Below are 26852 nucleotides of genomic sequence, written 5' to 3'. Positions count from 1 at the left end.
TGGTCAAGTCAGGTACTCAAATCATTCCGCAGAAACCAACCAGGAAACCGTTTTGAGACAGCCAACTAGTAGAGTTCCCAGCTGAGAGAGTCTCTTCAGGTGAGAGTTCCAAGTATAACAACAAACAGTGACAGCCAGAGGTAATATCAAAGCAGACACTCAGACTTGAGATGAACCAGTGTGGGATATTGAGGCAGTCAGCTGAGTTTCCTATAGCTGAACCTCCAGCTGCTCCTTCCTACTATAAGTGCTTTTATGTCACAGGATAATCCTCTGGTGGAAATGATTTATCTTCCTGCTCTTTGCAAGGACACAGAGTTTATATCATAGACTATTTTGCTACTCTTTCCTCCATGTTACAGAATTATGGGGACCAGCCCATTCTTAATCAAAGGGCCAACATGCTTGGGTCTGAAGTGGGGATGGGGACAGCTTCTCAGTGAGTTTGAACAGCATGGGACAGTTTACCAATATAGTGTATATTTTTCCATCCAGTGTCACAACAGCCCTGCTATTAACTAAGATTTACAAGGAAGAATTTTAGATATAACTTTCCCAAGATCACATATATGAAGTGTTTGTGGCTGGGATCTGAAGTAGTCCAATTCCAAGCCATCCACATATATTCAGGTGTATTTGTGAGCTGGCAGTGTACTAAGAAAAATAGATACACAATATTACTAGCAGCTGAAGAAGGTAATTGTTCCTGCTGGAACTATATAGATTTGAAAGGTGTGGAAATACAAATGCTTGCAAAAAAGGAATATGCTATAATTCAAGTTAGGCTTTTTAAAAATCTTATTGATTTGTTACATGGTCTTATTTGTAGTCCAGGTTGACCTAGAACTACTATATAGCCCAGACTACACTTGAACTTTTAGCAGTCCTCTTGCCTCAGACTCCCATGTGCTAGGATTACAATTGTTTTCCAGCAATCCACTATATTTAAATCAGGAAATGATTTTTAGAAAATAATAAATCATTTTATTATTAGTTTGCAGAGTTACTGGGAGAACTAAAGACGTTTTTAATTAAACTGACATGAACAAAGTCAAGTCCCAAAAGATTCTCACAGCATTTGGGACTCCCAGATCCAAGGCAGGCTCTGCCTCTTCTGCCATTGCATCCATGCTGGAGTACCACCACCATATCTACAAACTGCCACTATTTATGGCATGTCTTCTGCAGTCTGCTATAGGCAAAGAGGTCACACAGTATCCTGTCTTTCAGTTTGTTTTGGAAGTTGTGACACGGTACTAGAATCTGTATTAGCCGGTGTCACCAAAGAGAGGGAGGAGAAAACAAATGCCCCAAAGTTTTGTGACTGCTTATTGTTGGTGGCGGGTGTGGGGGGACAAACCAGAAGTAACTTCTTTGCCAGATCTCATGCAAACTTTCAAACACAGGAAATTTCTGGAACCCCCAACTACAAGACACTTTGGGAAATGGGGAAGTAGATATTTTAGGTTTCCATATGAAGGCACTTGGAAGGGTGAGTAGAGCAGATACTGAACATCAAACTTGCATCAGCAGAACATGAAAATAAGGGCTGTAGAGCAGAGTGTGCTCTTAGGGAACAGGTTTGTAGAGTTTGCACTTTAGTGCTTGAAAGGAGATTATGTGAGCTAGTTAGAAAAATAGAACAGTGTATGGCTCAGTGTATTAAGACATAACCAAATTATGTATTTTTTATTTTTCTTTATTTATAAAATTACATATTTCTCTTTAGGGTGGAATGTACACATGAGTGCACGTGTCTTCAGAGACTGAGGGGGGTGTGTGCGTGTGTGTGCCTGTGGGAGGCACTGAGGGCATCTCACCCTTTGGAGCTGGAGTTACAGGTAGTTAGTTGTGAGCTGCCTGATATAGGTGCTTGGATCCATGTCTGAACCCAAACTTTGGTCCTCTGGAAGGCAGCAAGTGATCTTAACCACTGGGCCATTTCGCCAGCCCCTAAATGCTATATTCCTTGGAATTAGCTAAGAGTAGTGATTATTCAGACGTGTTTCTAACTGACAGTAATGATGCTGATGGAAATTCTCTTTTGTGAAAATTATGGGAACCTGCAATGTCTCACTAAGTCATTCTTTGCTTCATGTCCTCATACAAGCAAACACATCATGAATGCTTTAGTAGAAAAGATTGAGTTGGTATGTTTTGTTAAAAGGATTTTCTATGTTATAACTTGATAATAAAGAAGTACCAAGTTTTAAAGCCAAAATGGATTTTAAAAATAAGATCATATTTCTTTATGACTAGGAAATTTTATAGCAAACCTAAAAGAAGCTTTAGGACATCGAGTAACAAGAATAAATTACATTGGAGATTGGGGCATGCAGTTTGGTAAGTATGTCTGACATGCTTTTCATTTTATTATATGGCTCAATTGTTCCAAGTACTATATCATTTGATCATCTGTGTGGAATGCAGACAAGCTCCATGTCAGATAAAATAGTGTAATGTATCTGTGGTGCTAGGAATTGAACCTCGGATCTCCTGTATACCTGGCACATGAACTACCACTGAGCTCTATCTGCCTATAAAGATACATATTCTATATAATTCTCACCATATAATTAAATTGACATACAGCAATACCTACTAAGTTAGTACACTTAACACACACACTAAGCCTTTACTAATGAAAAGTGGCGTACCTTTATTGGTTAAATGTCTATACATTTAACCATCTCAGCCAAAGCCTGCCATTTTTAAATCTAGTGAGTTCCAACACCCCTCCACCCCCTATCTTATGAGAAATGGAACTATTATTATATGACCAAATAGCCCAGAGGTAAAACAAAGCAGTATACTTTGGCTTTCTCTTGAACTCTTCAGTAGAGAAGATGGAGGTCAGAAGGAAAAGGGTGAGACCCAAACAGTTACACGCTGTAAATTTTGTCTAAGGTCATTTAGAAATGTTGTGGTTCATATAACCCAGTAACCTCAGTATATGGAAGGCAAGACAGGTGAAGTAGTTATGATTGTGAGGGACTGGATGCACACTGAATACCATCTTGTAATGTTTTTAAGATCCGACCATACTGCTACATTCTCTGACAGAAAGATATGGGCTTTGCATATCAGCAGATTCCTAGAAGGAGGCTCTCACTAGGATTTTTGTTGTATCACTCGTGTGTGTGTGTGTGTGTGTGTGTGTGTGTGTGTGTGTGTGTGTGTGTGTGTGTCTAATTCCTTGAAAATATAGACTACGCTGTAATTATTTTTGTATCCACAATGTGTGGCACGTATGAGACAAAGCTAGGCAGTACTGTAAGGCTCCTGTGAAAGTGTATGGTAGGCACCACTTCTGAAAATCACTAACATGTTTATGTACCACATCCAGTAACATGAAATCATAGTTCCTAAAAGAAAGTCCACTTCATTAAAGAAACTTTTTCATAAGAGATTCATTATGACCTTCTCTATGTGTAGTAATTACTTCAGTTGCTGAACATATTTTCAGACCTTAGAAACAGAGCTTAAACCTTTTAATCATCTGTTCAGTTCACAGCAGCTGGTAGTCAAAGTTTAAGCTCTGGGTAAATAATCAAGACATCATAGATAGCATCTACTTTTTATTCCTTTGACTGCTTTAGACATTTCACAGGCTTCAGCAAGTATATGATTTGAATAGTCATCAAAATTTGGTGGAAGGATTTTATAATATTTTTCTATATAAGAATATAGTTGTCTTTGTTTTACTTTTGGGAACTCTCCACCCAGCTCCCAAATAAATACATAGACACTTATTCTTACTTATGACTGCCCAGCCTTAGTTTGGTTTGTTTCTAGCCAGCTTTTCTAACTTAAATTGTTCCGTTTTCTCTGTTTTGCCTCTGAGCTTTTTACCTTTCTTTAGTCTATATAACTTTCTTTCCTTCTAACTCTGTGGCTGTCTGGGTGTCTAGGAGGCTGGCCCCTGGAGTCCTTCTCTTCTCCTTTTCTTGCACTCTCGTTTTTCCCTATATTTCCCCTATTTATTCTCTCTGCCCCCCCCCCCAAGCCCTGCCTATCCTTTCTCCTTCTAGCTATTGGCTGTTTTGCTCTTTATTAGACCAATCAAGTGTTTGAGGCAGGCAAAGTAACACAGTTTTACAGAGTTAAACTAATGCAACATATAAGAATGCAACACATATTTGTATCATTAAACAAATAGTCTATAGCATAAATGAATGTAACACATCTTAAGCTAATATTCCACAATATAGGAATATTGTAATTAATCATCTGTCAGCATTCCATTATAACCATCATTGTAGAAGAATTCAATTTTTCTTTCAGCAATCCCTTTTGAAAGTTGGCACATGGCTTCTGTGCATAGAATTCGTTTTTCAGTATGTATCAGACTAAATGGTAAATAGAATAGTTTTTCTTTTCCCACCTTCTTTTTAGTATATACTGGGTATCTTTCCACATTTTGCTCCCAATACCCTGAATCATAATCACATAACTTTAATCATCTTTCTTAGTGGGTTCTCTAGGATCTAGAACATTGCATACTCTCATGTTACGGAAGGTGTGCAGAAAGGACATGAAATAGCTGGTTTTGTTGTTTGTGCAGTCAGGAAGCAGGGTACAGAGAGAAAGTAGAGCCAGACTGTAAAACTGCAAGGACTATCATCAACGAGCCACTTAACCTCCTAAAGATTCCACCAGCTTGGGAAAGGGCACCCACAGCTAGGGACCACATGTTCTAAAGGAGCTTATAGGAAACATTTCACACTTAAACCTCAAATGGGAAAGTAATTGTAGATGTTTCAGTTTTATCTTTTTGTTTGTTGTTTTTCAGTTACTTCAAAACAAGTATAACATGACATTCTTACCAATACTTCCACATTCAGAAACAAAGTTTAAATCACTTCTATTCAGTGTTTTTTGAGTATTAGTATAATTTTGAATATCTAGTGCCTCACAAAGTTACTGTTCAATAAATGTTTGTTTTTTTTATTGTCTGCCAAGGAGTTACTGGGTGCAAAGATAAAGTGATCCTAGACCTTTTTGTTGGATGAACTCACAGTCTCTAAAACTCCATTACAGTATGGACTATGTGATTCAGTGTTTTTTTCAAATGTGTCATTTTATAAGATATGCCTTATATATAACAGTAATTCTCAGGGTATATAAATTGAGAAGTTCATCTTTTTATAGAATTATACCTTTTCTCACCATGACTGTTATGTTATTTTATTGTATAATTTTTTATTTACTCATTATCTTGACAGGTCTGCTGGGAACTGGTTTCCAGCTGTTTGGCTATGAAGAAAAACTCCAGTCCAACCCTTTACAGCATCTCTTTGAGGTAAGCTGGTAAGGCAGCATCAGGAAATGCTTTAACATTTCCAGAATATTCTACAACGGTGTTTAGAGAATATCTTTTGAATTAATGAGGGTCTAAGACCTGAATGATTTCAGTTCTAAGTCCAAGTGGTTTTGTTTTGTTGTTGTTGTTGTTGTTGTTATTGTTTGTTTTTGTTGTTGTTGTTTAATTCTGTTTTACTTGATTTTAGGCAGTATTTCCCCAGGTGTGTAGAGTCATCTTAAAAGCAGCATGTAGGATCTGGCCACGCAGCACACATTGATAGTCCTAGCCCTCAGGGGGCCAGCCTGTGCTATACAGTCTCCCACAGGCTGGTAGCTAAGAAAGACACTGACAAAGCTTTCTCTATGATCTGACAGTCTATATATTTCATCTTACTTCCTGGCATTATGATTCACTGAAATTTGTCTTTTTTGTTTGTTTGTTGGTTTGTTGGTTTGTTTGTTTTTGGTTTTTTGAGAAAGCGTTTCTCTGTGGCTTTGGAGCCTGTTCTGGAACTAGCTCTTGTAGACTAGGCTGGTCTCGAACTCACAGAGGTCCACCTGCCTCTGCCTCCCGAGTGCTGGAATTAAAGGCATGTGCCACTACCGCCCGGCAAGATTTATCAATTTTTAGAGTATGCTTTTTTTTTTTTTTTTGCCCTTTTATTGTTGTACAAGAAAACCACTATATAAATTTTACTCTGAATTTTTAATTTTTTTATTAAGTCATTCATTTCTTCCTGAGGGTTGCCCAGCATGAACGCCCTGTTTTCTTCATTTTGTCATTTGGATAGTTTTATTCTCTATCTCCCAGGTTTCTTGTCCTCCCCAAGTAACCTCCATAGTTGAATTTCATTTTCATTGTCTCATTTGTTTTCTCTGTCAGACATGTTAGTGATGTACAGGGGACCAGACTACAGATGGTCTGTCTCTGTAAGGAAGAATTCTCACCAAAATAATGTTCTACATCCCTAGCCAAAGAAGTCAGAGGACATTTGTCATTTGGTTTTTCCCTTGAAGCTAGCTATGGAGTAAAGTTGCATTCTCTATTTTTCTAGAGTTTATGCCTGCACCACATTTGCTTTCTTCTTCCTTTTGTTGTTGTTGTTGTTGTTGTTGTTTTTGTTTTTGTTTTTCGAGACAGGGTTTCTCTGTGTAGCTTTGGAGCCTATCCTGGCACTAGCTCTGGAGACCAGGCTGGCCTCGAACTCACAGAGATCCGCCTGCCTCTACCTCCCGAGTACTGGGATTAAAGGCGTGCGCCACCAACGCCCAGCACTTTCTTCTTTTTATTTGTATTATTTTTAGTTGTGTGTATGTGTGGGTGGATATGTTCACATGAGTGCAGGTGCCCTCAGAGGCATTGGATTCCTTGTAAGCTAGAGTTACAGTGAATTTGAGCCAACTCATGTGGGTGCTAGGAACTGAACACAGGGCTTCTGGCAGAGCAGAGGTGCTTTGAACCACTGAGCCATCTCTCCAGTCCTGCACCATACATTCAAGACTTACATTTTGATTTACATTAAAAACTTAGTCTATCTTTTCCATTAAGGTCTGATAGATAAGAGCTTAAAAATTAAGTCTACTTTATGATTATCAATAAGTAAAATATTCCCTCTCACTCTATAATTATTTTCTGTATTATGTTTTGATACTTAGAAAAATGGCATTTTTTTAGCCAATTGTTCCCAGACCCAGGCCTATTGTCTTCAGTCCAAACTGTTCTCTGATATATACAGTAACTCACCAATCCTGGGAGACATGCAGCTCTCTTCATGTTGCAGCCTTCAGCTGGGTGCTCTCACCGGTCCTCCAGGCCTAGAAGAACTAGAGAACACCAGCATCCTGTGTAGACCAGGACTAGTGCCCTCTGAGGCTTGGGCTCCTCGGCTGCTGATGTTCATGGCAGTGCTCCCAGTCCTCTCCTCAGTCTAGGCAATTCTCTTTCCCTCTACCCAGGCCTTCAGAAAATGCATGCCTTTTTACCCACCCACTGCTTTCTGTTGTAACACTGTAGTATGTGTGTAGCATAAGAATGGGGACACACCTCATAAGGACAAGGTATACAGAGTTGTATCTGACCTCACTGAATTGTGCAAACCATACTGTTTTCAACATGAACTAGTGTACACTGTTCTGCAAAAGTTAGTATCATCCTTGAATGAGATTCAGAGGCTGGGCCAATTACTCAGTGGTAGAGCACTAGCTTAGCATTCACAAGACTGGTTCAAGTCCCAGTTTTTGGAGAAAATGCATTTTTACCAGGCACAGTGGCATGTGCCGTAATTCTAGAACTTGGGAAGTAGAAGCAGAAGGATGTATTCCCTAGTTTCAAAGAAACAAAACAGAAAGAGAAAGATGTCTTTACTCTATTACATAGCAAATAAAATAAAAATAAGAGAAACCACATATAAAAAAAGATTAAGGTTCAAATATTTTTCATATGCACTGAAGAAATTGAGAAGAAATTTGATGACAAATTTGGAAGATGGATTTTTTTTTAGCCAGAAATTTTAAACTTTATTGTTAATTGTAGCTTTGGAGACTGTCCTCGAACTATTTCTTGTAGACCAGGCTGGGATTAAAGGCGTGCACCACCACCGCCCTGTGCAAAGACTTTTAATTTCTGTAATTCTTTTAACATTGAGACTCTGAGGACTGGGATGTGTGTGACTCAGAGGTAGGTCATGTGCTTCACACGTGCAAACACCTAGGGTGCCATTGCTCTCACAGTGAGGGATGGGGGGAAGGGTCTTTCTCAGTGCTTGCATACTACTTGTTTCAGAACACATTCTTTCAGAAGGCCTTAAGAGGTTTCTTTAAAATAAGTCATAGTTAGCAACATAAAGCAAGACTTTAACAATTACTAGAATTGAGATTTTTTTTCTTTCTTATTATATCATAATGAAATAAAGCTAGACATTAATAACAATAGAAACTTTAAAATACATGTACTGAAATTCTGAGACATGGTCACCCTGGTAGCCTTATTTTGAGCTCATTTTTGTTTGTATATTTTATTTTTGTCTGTGTGCATATGTTACTGCATGTATGTGTAAAGGTCAGAGGTGAACTTGAGGTGTCTTTCCTCCTCAGTAGCTATGTACCTTTGTTTGTTTGTTTGTTTTTGAGACAAGGTCCCTCACTATCCTGGAACTCACCTATTAAGTTAGGCTAACCAGCAAGCCCCACAGAGATCTGCCTGGCTCCCACACCCCAACACTGGGATTATAAGCACATGGTACCTGTTTTTTTGTTGTTTGTTTTTAAGGGGGGTCCCCGGAATATCTGTTGTGATGATTGGTGTTGTCTGTCAGCTTGATAGGTCTAAAATCACCTAGGAGAGGACCCGCCTGGCACACCTGTGAGGGAGTAGCTATGTTCGGATGGGCTCTGACCACAACTGTGAGAGGTGGTCTTGATGTGGAATGCCTACCCTCTAATGTACTCTTCCCTAGGATTGGGTTCTAGATTGCAGAAAAGGGAGGGAGAAGGCTTGCTAAGCACAAGTAGTTATCTTTCTGCTTTATGGCTGTGGTTCAATGTGACCAGCTCCTGCTGCCATGAACTTTGAACGAAGATAAACACTTCCTTCCTGAAGCAGCTCTGTCTGACTGACTATTCCATCACAGCAACAGGGAAAGGAACAGACACACATGCCTGTGTGTCTCCCTAGCCCCTCAGCTCATCTGCCTCTTTAGTACCACACTGTGGAGCATTCTCTGCGGTGATTTTACCTATAATTGCCAGCTGTGCATTTTAAGCTAGACTGGTAATGTAACAGTAGTCTGAAATTTAATGTCATTCAGTGTATATTCGTACATTATATGTATACACAAGATGTGTGTGACTCAAAGTGAGAATTCCAGACCATTCATGGATATATTTGTCTATTCCTGTGATCTGGAGGGAAAAGTAGATAATTTAAACCTTTAGTTAGCAGTATTTCTTCATTTATATCTGCCTACTTTTGAGTTCTGGGACTAACTTTGTAACCCCCCCTTTTGTCTTCTGCAACAATAAAATTTTTTTCTATGCAAATGTTGTTGCCATGATGTTTTAATATTATAAAAAATTATGAAGCCTCATTGTTTTGTAGGTTTTTTACTAATTTATATAGCCTTTATATTACTTTAGTTTAATAATCTTCTGGTATCATTCATATTTCAATCTGGAAGTGAGTTACAATTTCCAGGTAAAGTCTGTCTAGTGTATATGTATAACTTCAATCCTAACTGAATTATATTTTATCATTTATTAATAGTATATTGTGGATATTGAAAACCAATTAAAACTGCATTAGAAGTTAGCCCTTAGTAAACCACTAACCCCATACCTTTCCAGTTTAATATAGAACTAAACCAGCCAAGTTGGACATAAACCCGTAAAATGCCTGTCCAGAATCATGCTTAAGCGCCAAGGTGGAGTGTAGTTAAACTTATTCTGTTTGCAGTCATCACCTGTTTTTCTAGTCTTTTATAGATTAAGAGAATACATTTTTTCATTACAAATGGCTCCTGAGCTACATCTGAAAAGGATGGGCTGGGGAGTAGTCAGGGGCGGATGAAGGAAAGGCTCAGAAATTCCCACCCCTCCCTGCTCAGTTATTTGCTCCTGATAGATTCAGGGATCAGGGAGTCATTACCCTCTGTTGAGAGAGGGATGAGAGAGAATGGAGGGAAAGCATAACTGGGATGTATTGTGACATGGGAAACTGTCAAAGAACAGGAAAACAGACTTTTAAAATATATGTTAAATCTTCTGTTTATTTTTTATTTGCTGGATTACCTTCATTAGCCTTTCTCAATGAGATTTCAAAAGGTTAAATTGCCATTTGAACAAAGAGACCATTAGTGAAAGGAGAAAAGGAAGTCACTTTGCTATGGGCCACTCAGCTAACTTTCCATGGGGACTCTCAGGATTGTGTATGGAGATAACAGTGTATAATGATGTATTTAATGTACTTTTAGGTTTATGTGCAAGTTAATAAAGAAGCTACAGATGATAAAAATATTGCGAAATTGGCACACGAATTCTTCCATCGCCTGGAACTGGGTGACACTCAGGCACTTTCACTGTGGCAAAGATTTCGGGACTTGAGCATTGAAGAGTACATCCAGATTTACAAGGTATCCCAGAATCTCTGTGTTCCCGGTGCTGTGCCTCTTTGCTGGGACTGCTGCTTACCGCCTGCTGCCGAAGCTCTTATTTAAAAGTAGATCGTTAGTTTAGTTGAAAATTCAGTCAAATGATGTTCTTGGGGGAGAGACCTAAAATACCAAATAACTCCAAGTAGTGCCAGGTTAACACTACTCTAGCCCTTATTCTCTTGAGAAACATCACTTTTGAGATAGTATTAGATGGCGGTAAAGAAGACTCTGTAGCGGGAGTAAGTGAGCAAGGCAAAGAGCATATGAAAGGAGAGCTAAGAGGGCTAGATTGGAGCATTATGGGTGCCTTTTTCCAGGGCTGTACAGGGTAGTGCAGACTTCTGGTCTTACAAGCATCTGCAGTTGCCCTTGGCTTCGTGAATGCCGGGAGTGTGATGGAGAACTGTCACAGTAAATGTCCAGTGCCTTCTAGATTCTGAAGCCATGGATACCTGTGGCTCCGTGGCAAACACTGAGGATGGAGCCAGTGGTGCTGTGAGTCATTAGGAAGTAGAAACTTTATTTTCCCATCTTTGTGGTGGGTGGTAAGACATCTTTAGTTTTGTCTTTATGTAATAAATTAACCAACATTTTCCCCATATTTATGAATCTTCTTAGCGCCTTGGAATACACTTTGATGAATATTCAGGAGAATCATTTTATCGTGAAAAATCTCGAGATGTTGTAAAGCTGCTGGACAGCAAAGGACTTCTACAGAAAACAGTGTATGATCGAGTTACTATTCTTTCTTTTTTTTTTTTTTTTTTCTTGAAGATTGTGACTCACTGTGTAGTCATGGCTAGCCTAGTACAGGAAGCTAGCCTGAAAAGCACAGAGATCCTCCAGCCTCTGCCTCTCAAGTGATGGGATTAAAGGCATGGGCCACCACACCCAGCCCCAGGTTACTGCACTTTAGTCAGGTGTGTTCTTTGACACTGGTGCTAATACAGTCCCTGAGTGAGGACAAGGATAAGGTCTATAGCCTTTTTGCCATTTGTACTTTCTCTTGCCAGGTATGGTGTTACAAACCATTAATCTCAGCACTTGGGAAGCAGAGGCCGGAGGTTCTCTGTGAGTTCCATGATAGTCAGGGCCACATGTGAGACCATGTTTCCAAAAAAATACTTTCCCAAACTGTGGGTGGGAAAACTTACCTGTAATTTCTGCATGCAGTAGGCTGAGACAGGAGATTCTTGAGTTCCAGGCTGGTGTGAACTATGCATCAAGTAAGAGCTGTTTTCTCGTGTGCTATATGTCGTTATCACAGTCAAGGTCTGATATTCATAGGAGAAAGGATGGCACCTGTTCATAGGAGGGAACTGAAGAACAAAGACAATGTGGCCTCCTCCGGTTACAGAAATTGATAATTTGAAAAACAGAAATAGAACATACTTTTGTGGCTTAACTTTGACTTTTGGGGGAAAAAAAACCAGCTACCAGTTTAAAAAAATATTTAAGTCAACATATGAAAATAGGTGTAAAGTCAAGAGAGGATGGTAGTGCATCCTTATTGACATTGTTGCCTTGTGGAATTTTACATTTTGAGAAACTTGACAAAGCAAATTTTGCATTTTTGTGTTATTGTATCTTGATGTTTTGATGCATATGCTCGTTATGGTATGTCCAAATTAAGCACATTGGTACACTTAGCTGTGGTGAGAATTAACTATGTGCATATCTCCTGTGATATGAATATTAAATTGTAATTAATTGTTGCCATCTGGTACAGTAGATTTCTAGAACATACTCTTTCCAACTGCAACTTTGTACCTTTAACTAACATCTCCCCTTCCTACCTCTGGTAACTTAACTATTCTTCTGAATTTCACTTGTGGTGTCATGAAATTTTTGTTTTCTTTTGTGCCTTACTTATTTCTCTGAGCAAAATATCTCCTGGCTTATTTGTGTTGTCACAAATGACATTTCATTTCTAAGGCCTGAGGAGGAGTATTTCACGTTATGTGTATATCACATCTTTAAAATCTATGAGCAGATGGACACTGAGGTTGAGTTCATGTCTTGACTATTATAGATAATGCTACTGTGGACAAGGCAGTGTGATATTTTTTCAACACAATAATTTTAATTATTTGGATACATATCCAGAAATAGAATTACTGTATTAAAGAGTAATTCTTTATTTTAATGTTTTTCAGGGACCTCTTTACTACTGTCTCTAATAGTTATACTAACTTACATTCAAATTACATTACAAATGGGTACATAAGGATCCCATTTTTCCACTTCTCTGTCAATACTTGCCATTCCTTTTTTTTTATTTGTTTAAATAAAAGGCATTCTAACTCAAATGAGGAGCTATCATTGTAGTTTTAGTTTCCACCATATCAGCTAACCTAATGGTTTTGACAGTTGTTGCTTATAGATAGCCTGAACTGATACTACTTACAGTTCTATGATCAATAAAAATAGCTTCTGGTTTGTCAAGAATGCTTTAGATATTCTACCTTCAAAGTAGAATAATTATGTTGACTTAGGGTTTTCTCTTTTGCATTTTCTAGAACGGGAAATGTTGTAGTAGATCTCTCTGAGACTGGTGACCTCTCTTCTATCTGCACTGTGAAGCGAAGTGATGGAACTTCTCTCTATGCAACCAGGTATGTAGTGTCTGTGAACATTGCAGTGTGAGACTTCATACTCTTTGTCCCAAGATTAAAGCAGGGTAGTCATCTTATCCTCCAAACTGTTTTTTAAAAATCCTAATTGCAAACTGTAAATTGATTTGCATATTTTAAGATTTGCTGGGTTTTTGTTGATTGCCAGTTGCAATTTCCAGAAAGATTTAATATCAGAAGAGTGGGACTCTATACTAAAATTTATTGACTATCATAAGCTGTTCATAACAGAACATAATCATTCTGTCCATGGTCCTTCATAATCATATATTAAGTGTTTTTATAAGTACATATTGTCATGAACATGTTAAGGTTCAATGGTGATCTTACACATTAAAGACCATTTTACATACATGTAAATGCCAAACCTCATTATATTGTGAAACATTAGGAAGGGGGCTTCTCCATGCCTCACCCTGTGTAAGTGAGCACGTGTTCATATATGAGAGTTTCACTTATTAAGCACATGTGATTTGTAGAATAAAGCCAAAAGGAGGAGAAGGCAGAACAAGGAAACAGCCATAACCAAACACTTCTGGCAGAAGGTTCCAGTGTCCCCAGGCCTGAGTTTTAAGTAGGTTATAAACCAGTATATACATTGGCTTGTTGCCATTGTGGCACTAGGAATAAAACCCAAGAGTATGCATATGTTAGACAAGCACTGTTCTACTCACTGAGCTATGCCAACAGCTTTACACAAAGTAAATTTATAACATAATGGTATTTTTGCTATTGAATACCATCATTATTACAAATAACTTGAGACAATCAATTAATTTTCTTAAAGTCCCTCAGAGAACTCATTTCTTTCCATTTTAATGTTTCTCTTCATCAATTTCTTGCAATTAGGGTAATGAGAAAAAAAAAAACGGGATGTCTTGAAAGGTGTGTGTGTGTGTACATATATATTAGAAAATTTCTTTGTGGCAACTAACTATTGCTAGGCAAATTAAAGAAACTAAGCCCTGCACCAGTGTGCAAAGTTTTCCAGTTCAACAGAAGTCCCATGTCAGGAAGGTGTTATAATTGTGATCTTTGAGAAAATATATCGTAGAAAAGTAACAAAGATGGTTCTTTTCAGTAAAGGCTTAGTTAATTATAGAACACCCATAAAATACTTTTTAATGATTATTTTCTCTACAGCTTTTATTTATTTTTAGTTGATTTTTAATTATACTTTCCAGGGCATTGTTGTTTCTTTTCAAACCCAATTTTGTTATTCCTTCTTATCAAAGTGGATTGGAACTTTACAAGGATGATTCATATAATCCAGGCTATACAATAATACAGTTTTTAAATAGAATTGTCTCCCTGTCACCAAGTAAGTAAAAGTAATTACTGCCCTTTTTTTTTCAGGGATCTTGCAGCTGCTATCGATCGCATGAACAAGTACAATTTTGATACAATGATTTACGTGGTAAGTAATTACAATAAAAAACAAAAGGTTATAAACCCTACCTCATGGAGACTAGAAAGATACAGAAATAGGAAACCAGGGCCAGGAAGATGGCTCAGTGGGTAAGGTGCTTGCCTTGTAAGACTGATGATGTCAGTTCAAGTTCTAACACCCAGGTAATGATAGAAGGAGAGAATCAACTCTACATGATTGTCCTCTGACCTCCACATGTGAATCACAGCATGAATGCCTGTGCAAGCATGTGCCCACACACATCAGCAAAAAGAAAAAGGAAACCATGGTGAAGTGGTAAAAATAATCTTGTAACTATGAAAAATAATTAAATACTAAGTTGATTAAGATAGTGACTGCTTTTAAATTTATTTTTTAAAAAATTAAAAAAATCAAAAGTTTACATTGCTTCATAGTGAAAAAAAATTACCAAAATCAAGAAGGTGGTTATATGAAATTACTATATACAAGTTACTGAATGGCAGTTGTATTTGTCCTAGTGATGAATTTCAAAAGAATGTTTTTTAATTTTGCTTTGGGAATAGGAGTTTGTAATTTGAAATTTTTCCCTTTTTAAAATTGCATCAAGGGATGGAAAAACAGCAGGTACCCACATGTGGTTGACAGACATACATGCATATAGAACATTCATACACATAAAATAAATAAATCTTTTTAAATTTTTAAATAAAATTTTAAAACTGTATCAACTCATTTTACTGTAGTATTATTATGTAAGCTTTATTTGTGTAAAAAAATAAAATGTTAGAGTTGTTTTAAAAAGGCCTTTTCAGGCAGTAGTGGCGTACATCTTTAACCCCAGCACTCTGTGAATTTGAGGCCAGCCTGGTCTACAGAATAAATTCCAGGACAGCCAGGGCTACACAGCGAAACCCTGTCTCAAAAAGAAAAAAAAAGCAAAAAAACTTTTAAAATCTTGTAATACCTTAAGACAAGCAATTTCAGACTAGCTGTGGTTCTAAGTAACCTTCACCTACTCCCTTCTACAGACACAGGAAGTACTTTGTCAAAATCAGATTGACTTTCTAATCTCATCAGTTTTGCTATGCATTTGGTATAGGCTGGTTTTGTGGAACTGTATCCCATGTAGAGATCTGTGTAACTACAACCACATTCATGACAGACTCCCCGATGATCCACCACTGAATCACAGTTCCCTCCAGCCTGAGCCTTGATCTTCATTACAGATGTTGTCACTTTTGCAGTGGTGTGTAAATGGCATCATATGTAACTTTCTGAGATCATTTTTTCCTCCCAGTTTAGTGATTACCCTTGAGATCCATCCCAGACATTTTATCACTAGTTTGATCCTTTTATTGCTGACTGGTATTCCACTCTTCTATGTTTAAAATTTATTTTAATTTTTATTTATGTGTATGAGAGAAAGAAATGATTAATATGTTTATGCATGATGCATGTGTGTACAGGTACCCACAAACCAGAAGAGGGAATCAGATCCCCTGGAGCTAGGGTTGTAAACTGCTCAATGTGGATGCCGGGAACCAAACTTGGGTCCTCTGGAAGAGCAGCTCGTAAATACCCTTAATCACTGAACCATTCTCCCGCCCCTAGTACGTTTATTTAAAATACTGACAATGGCTTTAGGCTAACAAAACTCTAATGTGAATTTTTTTTCTCTTTTTTTTTCTAATGTGAATTTTTATTTAGGACAAGCCTATTTTTATCTATTAACTTGTCTTTGTTTTGTTTTATTTAAATTCCAAAAACTTTCCTCAAGGCAGACAAAGGGCAAAAACGTCATTTTCAGCAAGTGTTCCAAATACTGAAGATCATGGGATATGAATGGGCAGAAAGGTAGGATTCATGTTGTCGTTTGTTACCTAGGAAGGCCACTAATACTTTATGTCAGCCAAGCCTCAAACATAACTACATTAATTTATGTTTCGTTCTCTTTTCAGGACATTAGTATGAAAAGACAGATTGATTTTTGTATTAATTTATGTCCTGATGTATTTATTGGATGTCTACTATCAGTGTTTCGGTTTTCAGTTATTAATATCCATTTCCTCTTCCTCAGAAAGACAACCAGTAATTTCATCACAAGCTAATGGTTATCTTAGTAAAGGGAAACTTTAGTGGACTGAAAAAAAAAATCTTATTTTTTGTTTTTTATTCACCATATTTTAGTTATACATATCTTAGTACATGTATACTTTGCATTTTTACCATATTCACATATTCCTCTCTTCTTCCACTCCCCTTCCTAATGAGTCCCCCTTTCTATTGAGTGATTTTCTTACTGCCCAGTGATTTATTAGGGTTGCTTAAAGAATATGGGTGAAATGTTATTGATAGAAACATGGATGACTTTCTTGGGGCAACAGTACAGACAAAAATGTCTCTCCCTTCACTAGCAACTATTAGCTGCCTATATGTCCTCATGAGCCCCAACCCATTCTGAGAGAATGTTCTGTGGTGCCAGTGTTGGGCAGCTTCAGAGTTCATTAATGTATTGACCCTGCCATACGTAGGAGACATCATTCCACAACACTCTCCTCCTTCCTCCTTCCACAATGTTCCCTGAACCTTGGAGGGGTTGGGGTGATTTAGGTGTCACATTTAGGGCTCAGCATTCAGCAGTCAGTCTGTAGTTAGACTCCGCAATAACTATTGCCCACTGGATAAAGAAGTTTCTCTGACTAAAGCTGACAACACTTAGAAGATACTTTTATGAGTCTAATATGTCCATTTATCAAAACAACATTAGTACCTCCTTCCTTAAGGCTTAAGAGCATTCAAGCTGTGAGCATTAGCAATGTATACATTATCTAGTATGAATTCCCTTCTATGGAGTGGGACTGAAATCCAACCAGAAAGAAGTCAGTTACCCCTGTAACAGCCTTGTCAGTGTCACACCAATGGGCATCTCGTCCAGCAGGCCAGGAATAGAGAGAGCATGCAAGGTCCACAGCTGAGTAAGATTACTGAATATGCCTCTGCTCCCAGCTTATATCCTCTGACACCATGAAAGCTAGCCATCAGGGAGGACACTCGCAGCCCAGTCCCAGCTTGGTTTCTCAGTGTCCTGTAACTGAAGCATATTGTGTCTTATACTATTGGTGGACAACCAAGTAGCTTGTATTGCGTTAGGGGCTCAAAGAGCTTTTCTGACTAACAAGTCGTAGGTGGTATACACCCTGGCTGTTGTTATTGTTTTAATAAACTTATGGCTTCTGGGAGCAGTTTATGCACCCACACAGAGTATTATCATTCAAAGTTTTAAAGGTTATTCTATTTTTTAATTTGCTTACAAAATAACTGATTCACTTTTAGCTTCCATATACATTCTTAGTTTTGGTTGACCCTCTCCATTAAGCTCCCCCCACTTCTTTGAGCTCCATCCCCACTTAAATCTTTCCACCCCTTCTATTCCTCTCTGCACTGCTCTATCAGTTGTGTTTTACTGTCACCGCCCCACCCCTTCCCAGGACTCTCATGAGTCCCTTTCCTGGCCTCTACACACAACTGTTAGGAGAGAATATAGCAGGGTTTGTTTTTCTGAGCCTGGGTTACCTCATTTAATATAATATATTGGGTTTATACATGTAGAATGAGAGTAGATAGTTAGCTCTCACACATTGCACAAAAATGAATTCCAAATGAGGTCATAGACCTTTACATAAGATCTAAAACTGCTAGAAGAAAAAGTAGGAAAAACAATTATAGGCAAACAGAAAATAAGGCAAACTAACAGATGGAACCTCATAACGTTAAGCATGTATACAAGAAAGGAAACAGTAAAGAAAGTGTACACTATACATGATAGAGGATTAATATGTACAATGCATAAGACTTTAAAGAAAACTAATTAAGGAAACAAATATCCAAACCAAAAAATTAGCAATGAAACTGAACAAAGAGGTCTCTTAAGAAATGATGTCACAGTAGTCAGGAGGCAGCATCAGGAGGCTCTCTGTGAGTTCGAGATCAGCCTGATCTACATAGTGAGTTCCAGGACAGCCAGGACTATTACACAGAGAAACCCTGTCTCAAAAACAAACAAATAAACAACAACAAAAAACCAAATAATAATAAATAAAAAAAAGTGTGTGTGTACGCCAGTAAATATTTTTAAAGTATTCAATATTATAAGCAACCAAGGAAATGCAAATTACAACTACTTGAGATTCCATCTCACTGCAATCGGAGTACTGTTATCAAGAAAACAAATGACCACAAATCCTTATAAGGATGTAGAGAAAGTAAAAGTGTCTACTGCTGTGCTGGTGGAAGTATAAACTGGTACAACCACTGTGGAAGTCAGTATGGAGCTACCACATGACTCAGATAAACCATTTCTGTATATTTACCCAAAGGGCTCCATATCCTACTAAAGAAACTTGCATTTCCTTGTTCATTGATGTTCTTTCACAATACAAGGCAATGAAATCAGTCTGATTGTCCACCAAATAATGAAAATATACCTGTACATAATAGGATTTTCAATCATTAAAAAAAAAATTGAGAATTTTTTGTTTCAAACAGGGTCCCTTGCAGAAGCTAGCTTTGAACTGTGTATGTAACTGAGAATGACCTTGAACTCCTAATCTTCCTGCTTCCATTTTCCAACACTTGAATTGCTATCATGTATGCCATATCTGGCTACATCCTATTTATTTAGTAATTTTTTAAAACTCTACTATAAGGTTAAAACTTTGTTTTCTGGAAGGGTGCTAAGATATACTCACATCATTAGCACCTTTTTAGCTTTTGGTTAATAAATGCCTGTCCATTTCAGGTGCCAGCATGTAGCTTTTGGGATAGTAAAGGGAATGAAGACTCGAAGAGGGGATGTCACTTTTCTGGAAGATGTCTTAAATGAGGTTCAATCAAGGATGCTACAGAACATGGCTTCCATTAAGAGTAAATCCTCTTTGCTACTTTTATGCTTTCTTGGACTTCCACTGAACCTGATCAAAAGTAGCTTTCATTAGTTGGACATGTAATTCAGTTGTCCATGAATATAACTTCAGTCTTCTTTTCACGTACAGCTTGAATGTTCTCAGTGTGTTGTCAGTCATCCTGTGACGTACTTGCATTTCTGTAGATGTCTGTGTGTGTACAAGTGCACATATGCATACATTCATGTTGAGGCAAGAGGAGTTCTCAGACGTTGTCCACTTTTTATAAAAAACATACATAATCTCTTACTGGCTAGGCTGGCTCATCATTGAACCTCCCTAGCACTGGGATTACATGCACAAACCACTACTCTCAGGTTTGTTTGCTTTTTTTTTTTTTAACAAGTTCTGGTTTTCATATTTGGGTCCTTGTGCTTTCATGGTGTCATGCTTTTCTGTTGCTGTGATGAGACACCATAACCAAAGCAACATATAAAAGGAAGCATTTCATGTGGGGTGATGGGCTCAGAGGGTTAGCGTTCAGACCATCATGGTGTGGAATATGGCAGCAGGCAGACAGGCATGACACTGGAACAGGAACTGAGAGCCTACATCTTGATCCACAAGCAAGAGGCCGAGAGAGCTAACTGGGAGTGACATGGGCTTTTGAAACTTCCAAGCTCACCCCTCAGTGACACACCTCCTCCAACAAGGCCACACCTAACCCTTTCCAAGCAGTTCTACCAACTGGGAGCCAAACATTCAAATATGAGTTTGTGGGGGGGTTCTCATTCAGAATACCATATTAGGCAAGCACTTTACCAACTATGCTATCTTCCAGCCCAAGTCTTTGCATTATAAATTGGATCCAAGTAATTAAAATCATACAGCTATTTTTCACCCTTAGGAAAATAAGTATGGGTTTTATCTAATACCTTACAGTGTGTGTGTGTGTGTGTGTGTGTGTGTGTGTGTGTGTGTGTGTGTGTGTGCGCGCGCGCGCGCACACGTGCACGTGCGCACGCATGTGTGTATGCATGCATGCATGCATGCAAGTTCATGCTTCTTTGATGTAGGTAGGAGAACTGACTATTAGGAAGGTGAAGCACTCATTATCATCTTAGTTTTTTATTTTTTTTTTTGCATGCTGTTCCATTATTCTCAACAGTATGGTGCATGTTGAAAATAGCTGCCTTTATCTGTTTCAGCAACAAAAAAAATGGAGAACCCACAGGAGACTGCAGAAAGAGTGGGGCTCGCCGCTCTCATCATCCAGGTGTGTTATGACTCCTTCCTCTGAGATCTTTTTGTCTGGTGTATAACAAAAATCCAGGGTTAATGGTGTACTCTCATTTTAGGACTTCAAAGGTTTGCTCTTATCTGACTATCAGTTCAGTTGGGATCGTGTTCTCCAGAATCGTGGGGACACTGGAGTCTTCCTACAGTATACCCATGCCCGCCTCTATAGGTGAGAAGAGGCTTCAGGGAAGCTTGGCTATCCTTTCCTAGGCTGGAACCTGCCTGGTGTGGTTCTAAGACCAGTGGCTAGCCCTGTTTTCTGGACTTTTCCAAAGCTTTGTATACAAAACGTGGTAAAGTACAGCAGATCACTAGCACTTACCAATCACCTGTTGTAAGAAACTTTTTTCTATATTGCCTTACTTCATCCTCAGAATAATTCTGCCAGAGAATATCCTGTCACCTACATTTTAAGAGAAACTGAAAATAATTTGAGGAAAATGAGGGTTTATATCAGTGTTAGTGTCAAAGTCCAGGGCTATATTAAGGAGATCAAGAATGGATACCCAAAGCTAATATTCATCACATGTACCTATGGACCCTCAAAAACTGATCCTTTCACGTTTGTTTAAACTTTTGGTGACAGTTTGGAAGAGACTTTTGGATGTGGTTACCTCAATGACGTCAACGTTGCTTGTTTACAAGAGCCACAGTCTGTTTCAATTCTCCAGCATCTTCTCAGGTATGAGGTTTTTCTGTTATCACCAAAGCTGATACCCTAACTAAATTGAGAGCATTTTTTTTTTTGCTGACTCCTGGAGTCATTAGTTCAGAGGCTGCCCTCAGCCTCTAGACAGGCATAGGTGGTCCCAAAAGGAACCTGCCTTTTGAGGACAGACTGGGAACACAGATTAAGCCCACATTCAAAGTCAATCCTATCCTTAAAAATACTACCATAAAAATACACTGCCACGAAGGAGTAGTATATGGTCTAAGCTCGAGGTCTCCAAAGGTGAAGTGTAGTAAGGGCATGGTCCCTGAATAAGAACATCCTCTGAGTCTGTCGTATGACTGGGTAAGGAAAGCCCTCCCTCTGAGCTGCTTTTCAGACTGTGAATCCTCCAGTTTGCCTTGTGGCTTCAGTTCTCAATCTCCTATGCATTTGTCTGCCTTAAGCCACCACACAGGCAGACCACACCTTGGTCTCAGAGATCAGAGAACATGGAAGTAGGTATGTGTCTATGAAGGCATTTTCTTTGACTGCCCACAGTGGTTGGCAGTTCTTTCTTCAGCTAAGAAAATTAGTATGTGAATGAAAACAAGCTCTCCTGATTCCCTCAGCCTTGAAATCAGAACTCGCTGCCTTAATTGGCAAGGGCTTTTCTTTTTCTGTTTTTGCTCAGGACTAGATCTAAGAGATATAAAGATGATCTAGAATGTCTCTGCTATCAAGAATTTATATGAAAGGAAAAAATGCACATTAGTGACCAAATGCACTCAGGTCTTTTTTCATAACCCACCCTCCCCACACCTGTGACAGGGTTTCTCAGTGTCACCTTGGCTGTCCTGGAACTAGCTCTGTAGACCAGGCTGGCCTCAAACTCACAGAGATCCACCTGCCTCTGCCTCTTAAGTGCTGGGATTAAAGATGTGCACCACCACTGCCCGGCTTCATATGCTTTCTTAACACCCAAGATTTATCATCTTATCATGTCAGCTTCAGATAACAAATGATCAGCCTGTTCCTGTCGTCTTTTAGGTTCGACGAGGTACTCTATAAATCCTCTCAGGACCTGCAACCCAAGCACATCGTCAGCTACCTTTTAACTCTAAGGTAATTTTTAAAAATCTTTTTTCTTTTCAAAATATTTTTACGATTTAGTTTTATTCAAGTGTATGTGTGTGTGCACTCACAGGCATGCTTGCTAATTTAAAGTAATGATAAACTCAGTCTCAGTATGGTAGACACTACATTGAAAAAAGCAATCAAAGCACTTCCCCTTGGAGTGCTTCAACCAAGAGTGAGGCAGAGCTTCTTTTCATCCCTTTTCATCTCTCTGGAGCTTGAGTCACTGGCCTCTGTAAATGTACCCATTGTATGAGGCTGCCCCTGTGCTTGTCTAGTCTGTCCCTAACAAAGGGCTTTGCTCTCTATTGAACAGAAGAGACAGCATCACACGGGCAAGAAATAAGAGACTATAAAACCTTTATCAGAGTTTTACACAGGAGGAAACTTTCTTGACTCGAGCTGATCAAGAAGCATTCAGAAAAGCAAACAGCACTGTGAACTTACCATCATCAAGCAATATCCATATGCTGTCTCAGCTTTTATGGTGGATTTTTTGTTGATGTTGTTTTTGGTTTTTCTTGGTTTTTGAGACCAGGTTTCTCTGTGGCTTTGGAGCCTGTCCTGGAACTAGCTCTTGTAGACCAGGCTGGTCTTGAACTCAGAGATCCACCTGCCTCTGCCTCCTGAGTGCTGGGATTAAAGGTGTGCACCACCATCACTTGGCAGATATTTATTTTATAAGGTCGCTTTTGTCGTATCTGCTATTTTCAAACACACATACATTGCTCTCTAGGTCAGGGACGTGGAAGAATGCCTAACTTACATTAGCTTAGGCTGTAAAAAGTAATCTCATGGGAAGCCCAAGACAAACAAGGTTGGTTGTCAAATTGTTCTCTTAAGGAAGGTTAAAGTCTAAATCCATGCCTAGGTATCCGCCTAGGCTTTAAGTGACCTCCAGGTATATTAACTCAGCTATAAAGTCCAGCCAAAGTTCAGTCTCTTTGAATGTAAGAGACAGTTTGATGAAAATGGTATCACCATATGTGTTTGGGTGCCTTTGGAGGCCACCAGATCCTCAAAGCTGGAGTTACAGGCAATTGTGATCTGCTTGACATGAGTGCTGGAAATGGAACTCGGTCCTCTGGAAGAGCAGCATGCACTCTTCACTGCTGAGCCATCTTGCCAGCCCCCTATATTTTCTCTTTCATCTAGAGGTTTCTTATAAGCAAATCCCTTGTCCTAAAAATTGCTTTTTCCTTTAAATTATAAGAATTGTTACATCTTCTCTGACAATTAGATTTCATTGTATTTATTTAGTGATATAAGGTAGAATCATAGGCATTGACAACGGCAAAGGTAGTTATAACACAGTGACATGTGCATTGCCAAAAATGGACATATGAGATGCTGTTGACCCAGCTCTGAGGGAGGGCTTCTCAGGAGGAAGCAGCAGGTGGTAATCGGGAAGTGACTGGGAAGGAGGAAAGGTCCAGAGGTGAGCAAGTACTACAACTATAATGGCTAAAGGGATGAGAAATGATGAGTCCCAGCCTTGCCTCAGACAGTTTTCAGGGTGGTCGGGTCCATATTGTTTTAAGCAGAGACTCACACACACAAAATCAATTATAGCTAAGGCAAAGCAAAAAAGTCTAGTGAAATGTCACTTAAAATAATTGAATGATTATCATGTGCATTTCATGACCCATTGCTGCCACACCTTAACCGAATGGTGGGTGTGTGTGTGGGGGGGGTTGTGTGGTGGGTGTGTGGGTGTGGGTGTGTGTATTGATAACTAGTCTGTCCCACCTCAACTGACATGCACCATGTTATCCTTTTAAAAGTTGTCTATATAAGGAAATGCTTCTTGTTAGAAGGCATGCCTTTCTTCTATAAAACAGTGAGATCAAAATCTCAAAAACTAAAGCTTGAGTTTAGTGTTTTACTTTATAACAGACAAGCAAATGCATTTATTTCAACTTGTATAACTTCAGCTAGCTTCTTTAGTGATTCTAGGCTTTTCCTTAAAGTGCTGATTTAAGTGTCAGAATCATGGGACAGGAAATTATTATTGGTCTTCACTGTGATTTCTCTGCTTTTTTTCCAGTCACCTTGCAGCTATTGCTCATAAAACACTCCAAGTAAAAGACAGTCCTGCTGACGTGGCTGGGGTATGTTCCATTGAATGCCCTCTATATAACCCCTTAGCAGCTGGAATTAATATTATAAAATGTTAGTCTTAGGAACTTTTCTGAAATATCTTCTGTTATTTAATTACAGCAGTAAACTTTGAACTTAGGTAATAGATGTAATTGGGCCATAACAATCTGTTTAAATAGTAGACTATCAAATGCTTCTTCATCAGGTGTTCAAGTGACAAATTCTGACACTCCTGCTGCACACCCTTTCTATATTGTTCTTTTTGTAAGGGATACTAGGATACATTTCTCCTTTCTACAGTATGCAAAGGACTATCAAGCAGAATTCCTACTTTTAAATTAGAATTACTTCTAAAACCATTCTTTTATTTGTTTTTTGCTTCTTGCTAACATATTATTAAACATTTAATCTTTTTTTTTTTTTTTTTTTTTTTTTTTGTAGGCCAGACTTCATCTTTTCAGAGCTGTCCGTTCTGTCCTAGCCAATGGAATGAAGCTTCTTGGAATTACACCTGTATATAGAATGTAATATGTAATTTCTAATTAAAGTATGGGTTTTTTAGTGCCAAACAAGTTCTAGTTGTTATCAGATGGCTTGCTGTTCAGAATAGAATTTTAAGTATTATTCTGTGCCAGAATTATATAATTGTTTAGGGGGAGGGTTGTTTTCAGACAGGGTTTCTCTGAGTAACTACAGTGGCTATCCTGGAACTTGGCTGGTCTCAAACCCACAGAGATCTGCCTGCCTCCGCCTCCTGAATGCTGGGATTAAAGGCATACACCACCACCACTTGACCAGAACATGTATACAGTGACATTAACTTACTCAATCTTTACTCTTAAAAAAAAAAAAAAATGTGTATTTACTCATGGTCAGTAGGTATTCAAACATGTAAGAGACTAAGTTGAGTCTTTTTTTAAATTTCAAACCTTGTGATATAGGTTTGTGTGTGTGTGTTACCAGAGACTGAGCCTGGAACCTTGTGCACACGAAGCAAGGGTTCTATCACTAAGCTATGTCCATATCTTTCTTTTTTACTTTTTATATTGAAGTAGAATCTCATGTAAATTACCCAGGTTGACTTTGAAATCTTAACCTAGGCAGGCCTTGAATTTGGCTTCGCTCAGTTAGGGTTAGAAGCCTGTACATTTAGACCCCAACAAAAACCTTTTTTCAATTTATTGTTTCTTGTCGGGGATGGTAGAGGACAACTTTTAGAAGTTCTTTCCTTACATTGTGGGTTCCAGGTGTCAGGCTCAGGCCTCATATAAATATACACATAAGCACCTTTACCCCCTGAGCCATCTTGCTGGCCCCAGAAATCTTTTTTTTGTTGTTTTTTTTTAAATATGAGACAAGGTCTGTGTTGCCCCAGCTGGCCTGGAACTCGCTATGTATACCAGGCTGACTTGAACTCTGAGATGTGCCTTAGTGCTGAGATTAAGAGAAAAAAAAAAAAATTTTTTTTTAAATTCTTCTTATATATACATCCCAACCGAAGTTTCCCCTCCCTCACCTCTACTTTCTCCATTCTCTGCTCCCCACCTTCCCTCTTCCCCAAATCCCCACCCCTCCAGCTCCCCTAAGAAAACAGCAGGCCTCCCAGGGATATCAACCAAACACAACATAACAAGCTATAATAAGGCTAGGCACATACCATCACATCAAGGCTGGATGAGGCAAGCCAGGAGGGGGAAAAGGGTTCCACAAGCAGGCAAAAGTCAGAGACAGCCCCACTCCCACTGTGAGGAATCCCACAAGAACATCAAAGCCATGACATAAATTCAGAGGACCTAGGTTAGACCCCTACAGGCTCCAAAATGGCCCATGGAATCACCTGACTGAGACATAGCAGCTTTAGAATTATTCTTTTTTGTTTGTTTAAGATTTTATTTATTTAATATGCAGTTTTTTGCCAGCATGTCTGTGTGCAGGTCAGAAGAGGTCACCAGATCTCATTATAGATGGTTGTGAGCCACCATATGGTTGCTGGGGAGTGGAATTCAGGACCTCTAGAAGAGCAACCAGAGCTCTTAACCGCTGAGCGATCTCCCCAGCCCAAAATTATTCTTATAACTGAGATAACCTCCTGTTTTCATCAAATAATTGGTGAAGGGTGGCCCCAGTTTTATTTTAATTGCAGCTAGTTCCTGAAACAAATACGGGGTAATGTATGTAAAGAAGCATCTCTTTGGCAGAGTAGGCACCTCTCCCCGTGAGAACTTACCTCAGGTTTACCTTTAGCTTAAATGTACTAGTAACAAACTGTGAAGTTGGGAACATATCCATATA

General features: G+C 38.7%; 1 protein-coding gene across 2 annotated transcripts in view; it reads left to right on the top strand.

Annotated features, from left to right (window-relative positions):
- Rars2 (arginyl-tRNA synthetase 2, mitochondrial) overlaps positions 1-25150 on the top strand; it is a 47057-nt gene extending 21907 nt beyond the window's left edge. For both annotated transcript variants that reach the window (XM_027403408.2, XM_035439933.1), the window contains 14 exons: positions 2260-2343; positions 5226-5302; positions 10272-10430; positions 11070-11176; positions 12971-13066; positions 14441-14501; positions 16252-16328; positions 19273-19397; positions 20584-20651; positions 20734-20843; positions 21261-21356; positions 22374-22448; positions 24508-24571; positions 25002-25150. In XM_027403408.2, the coding sequence (XP_027259209.1) occupies positions 2260-2343; positions 5226-5302; positions 10272-10430; positions 11070-11176; positions 12971-13066; positions 14441-14501; positions 16252-16328; positions 19273-19397; positions 20584-20651; positions 20734-20843; positions 21261-21356; positions 22374-22448; positions 24508-24571; positions 25002-25088 (1286 nt within the window). In that variant the 3' untranslated portion in view covers positions 25089-25150. The remainder of the gene's footprint in view (positions 1-2259; positions 2344-5225; positions 5303-10271; positions 10431-11069; positions 11177-12970; positions 13067-14440; positions 14502-16251; positions 16329-19272; positions 19398-20583; positions 20652-20733; positions 20844-21260; positions 21357-22373; positions 22449-24507; positions 24572-25001) is intronic.
- Positions 25151-26852: the final 1702 nt, after the last annotated feature.

The sequence above is a fragment of the Cricetulus griseus genome, chromosome 2 (assembly GCF_003668045.3).
Source record: "Cricetulus griseus strain 17A/GY chromosome 2, alternate assembly CriGri-PICRH-1.0, whole genome shotgun sequence".
Lineage (NCBI taxonomy): Eukaryota > Metazoa > Chordata > Mammalia > Rodentia > Cricetidae > Cricetulus > Cricetulus griseus.
Note: the sequence above shows the minus strand (reverse complement) of the source record. Positions and strands in the feature narration are given on the sequence as shown.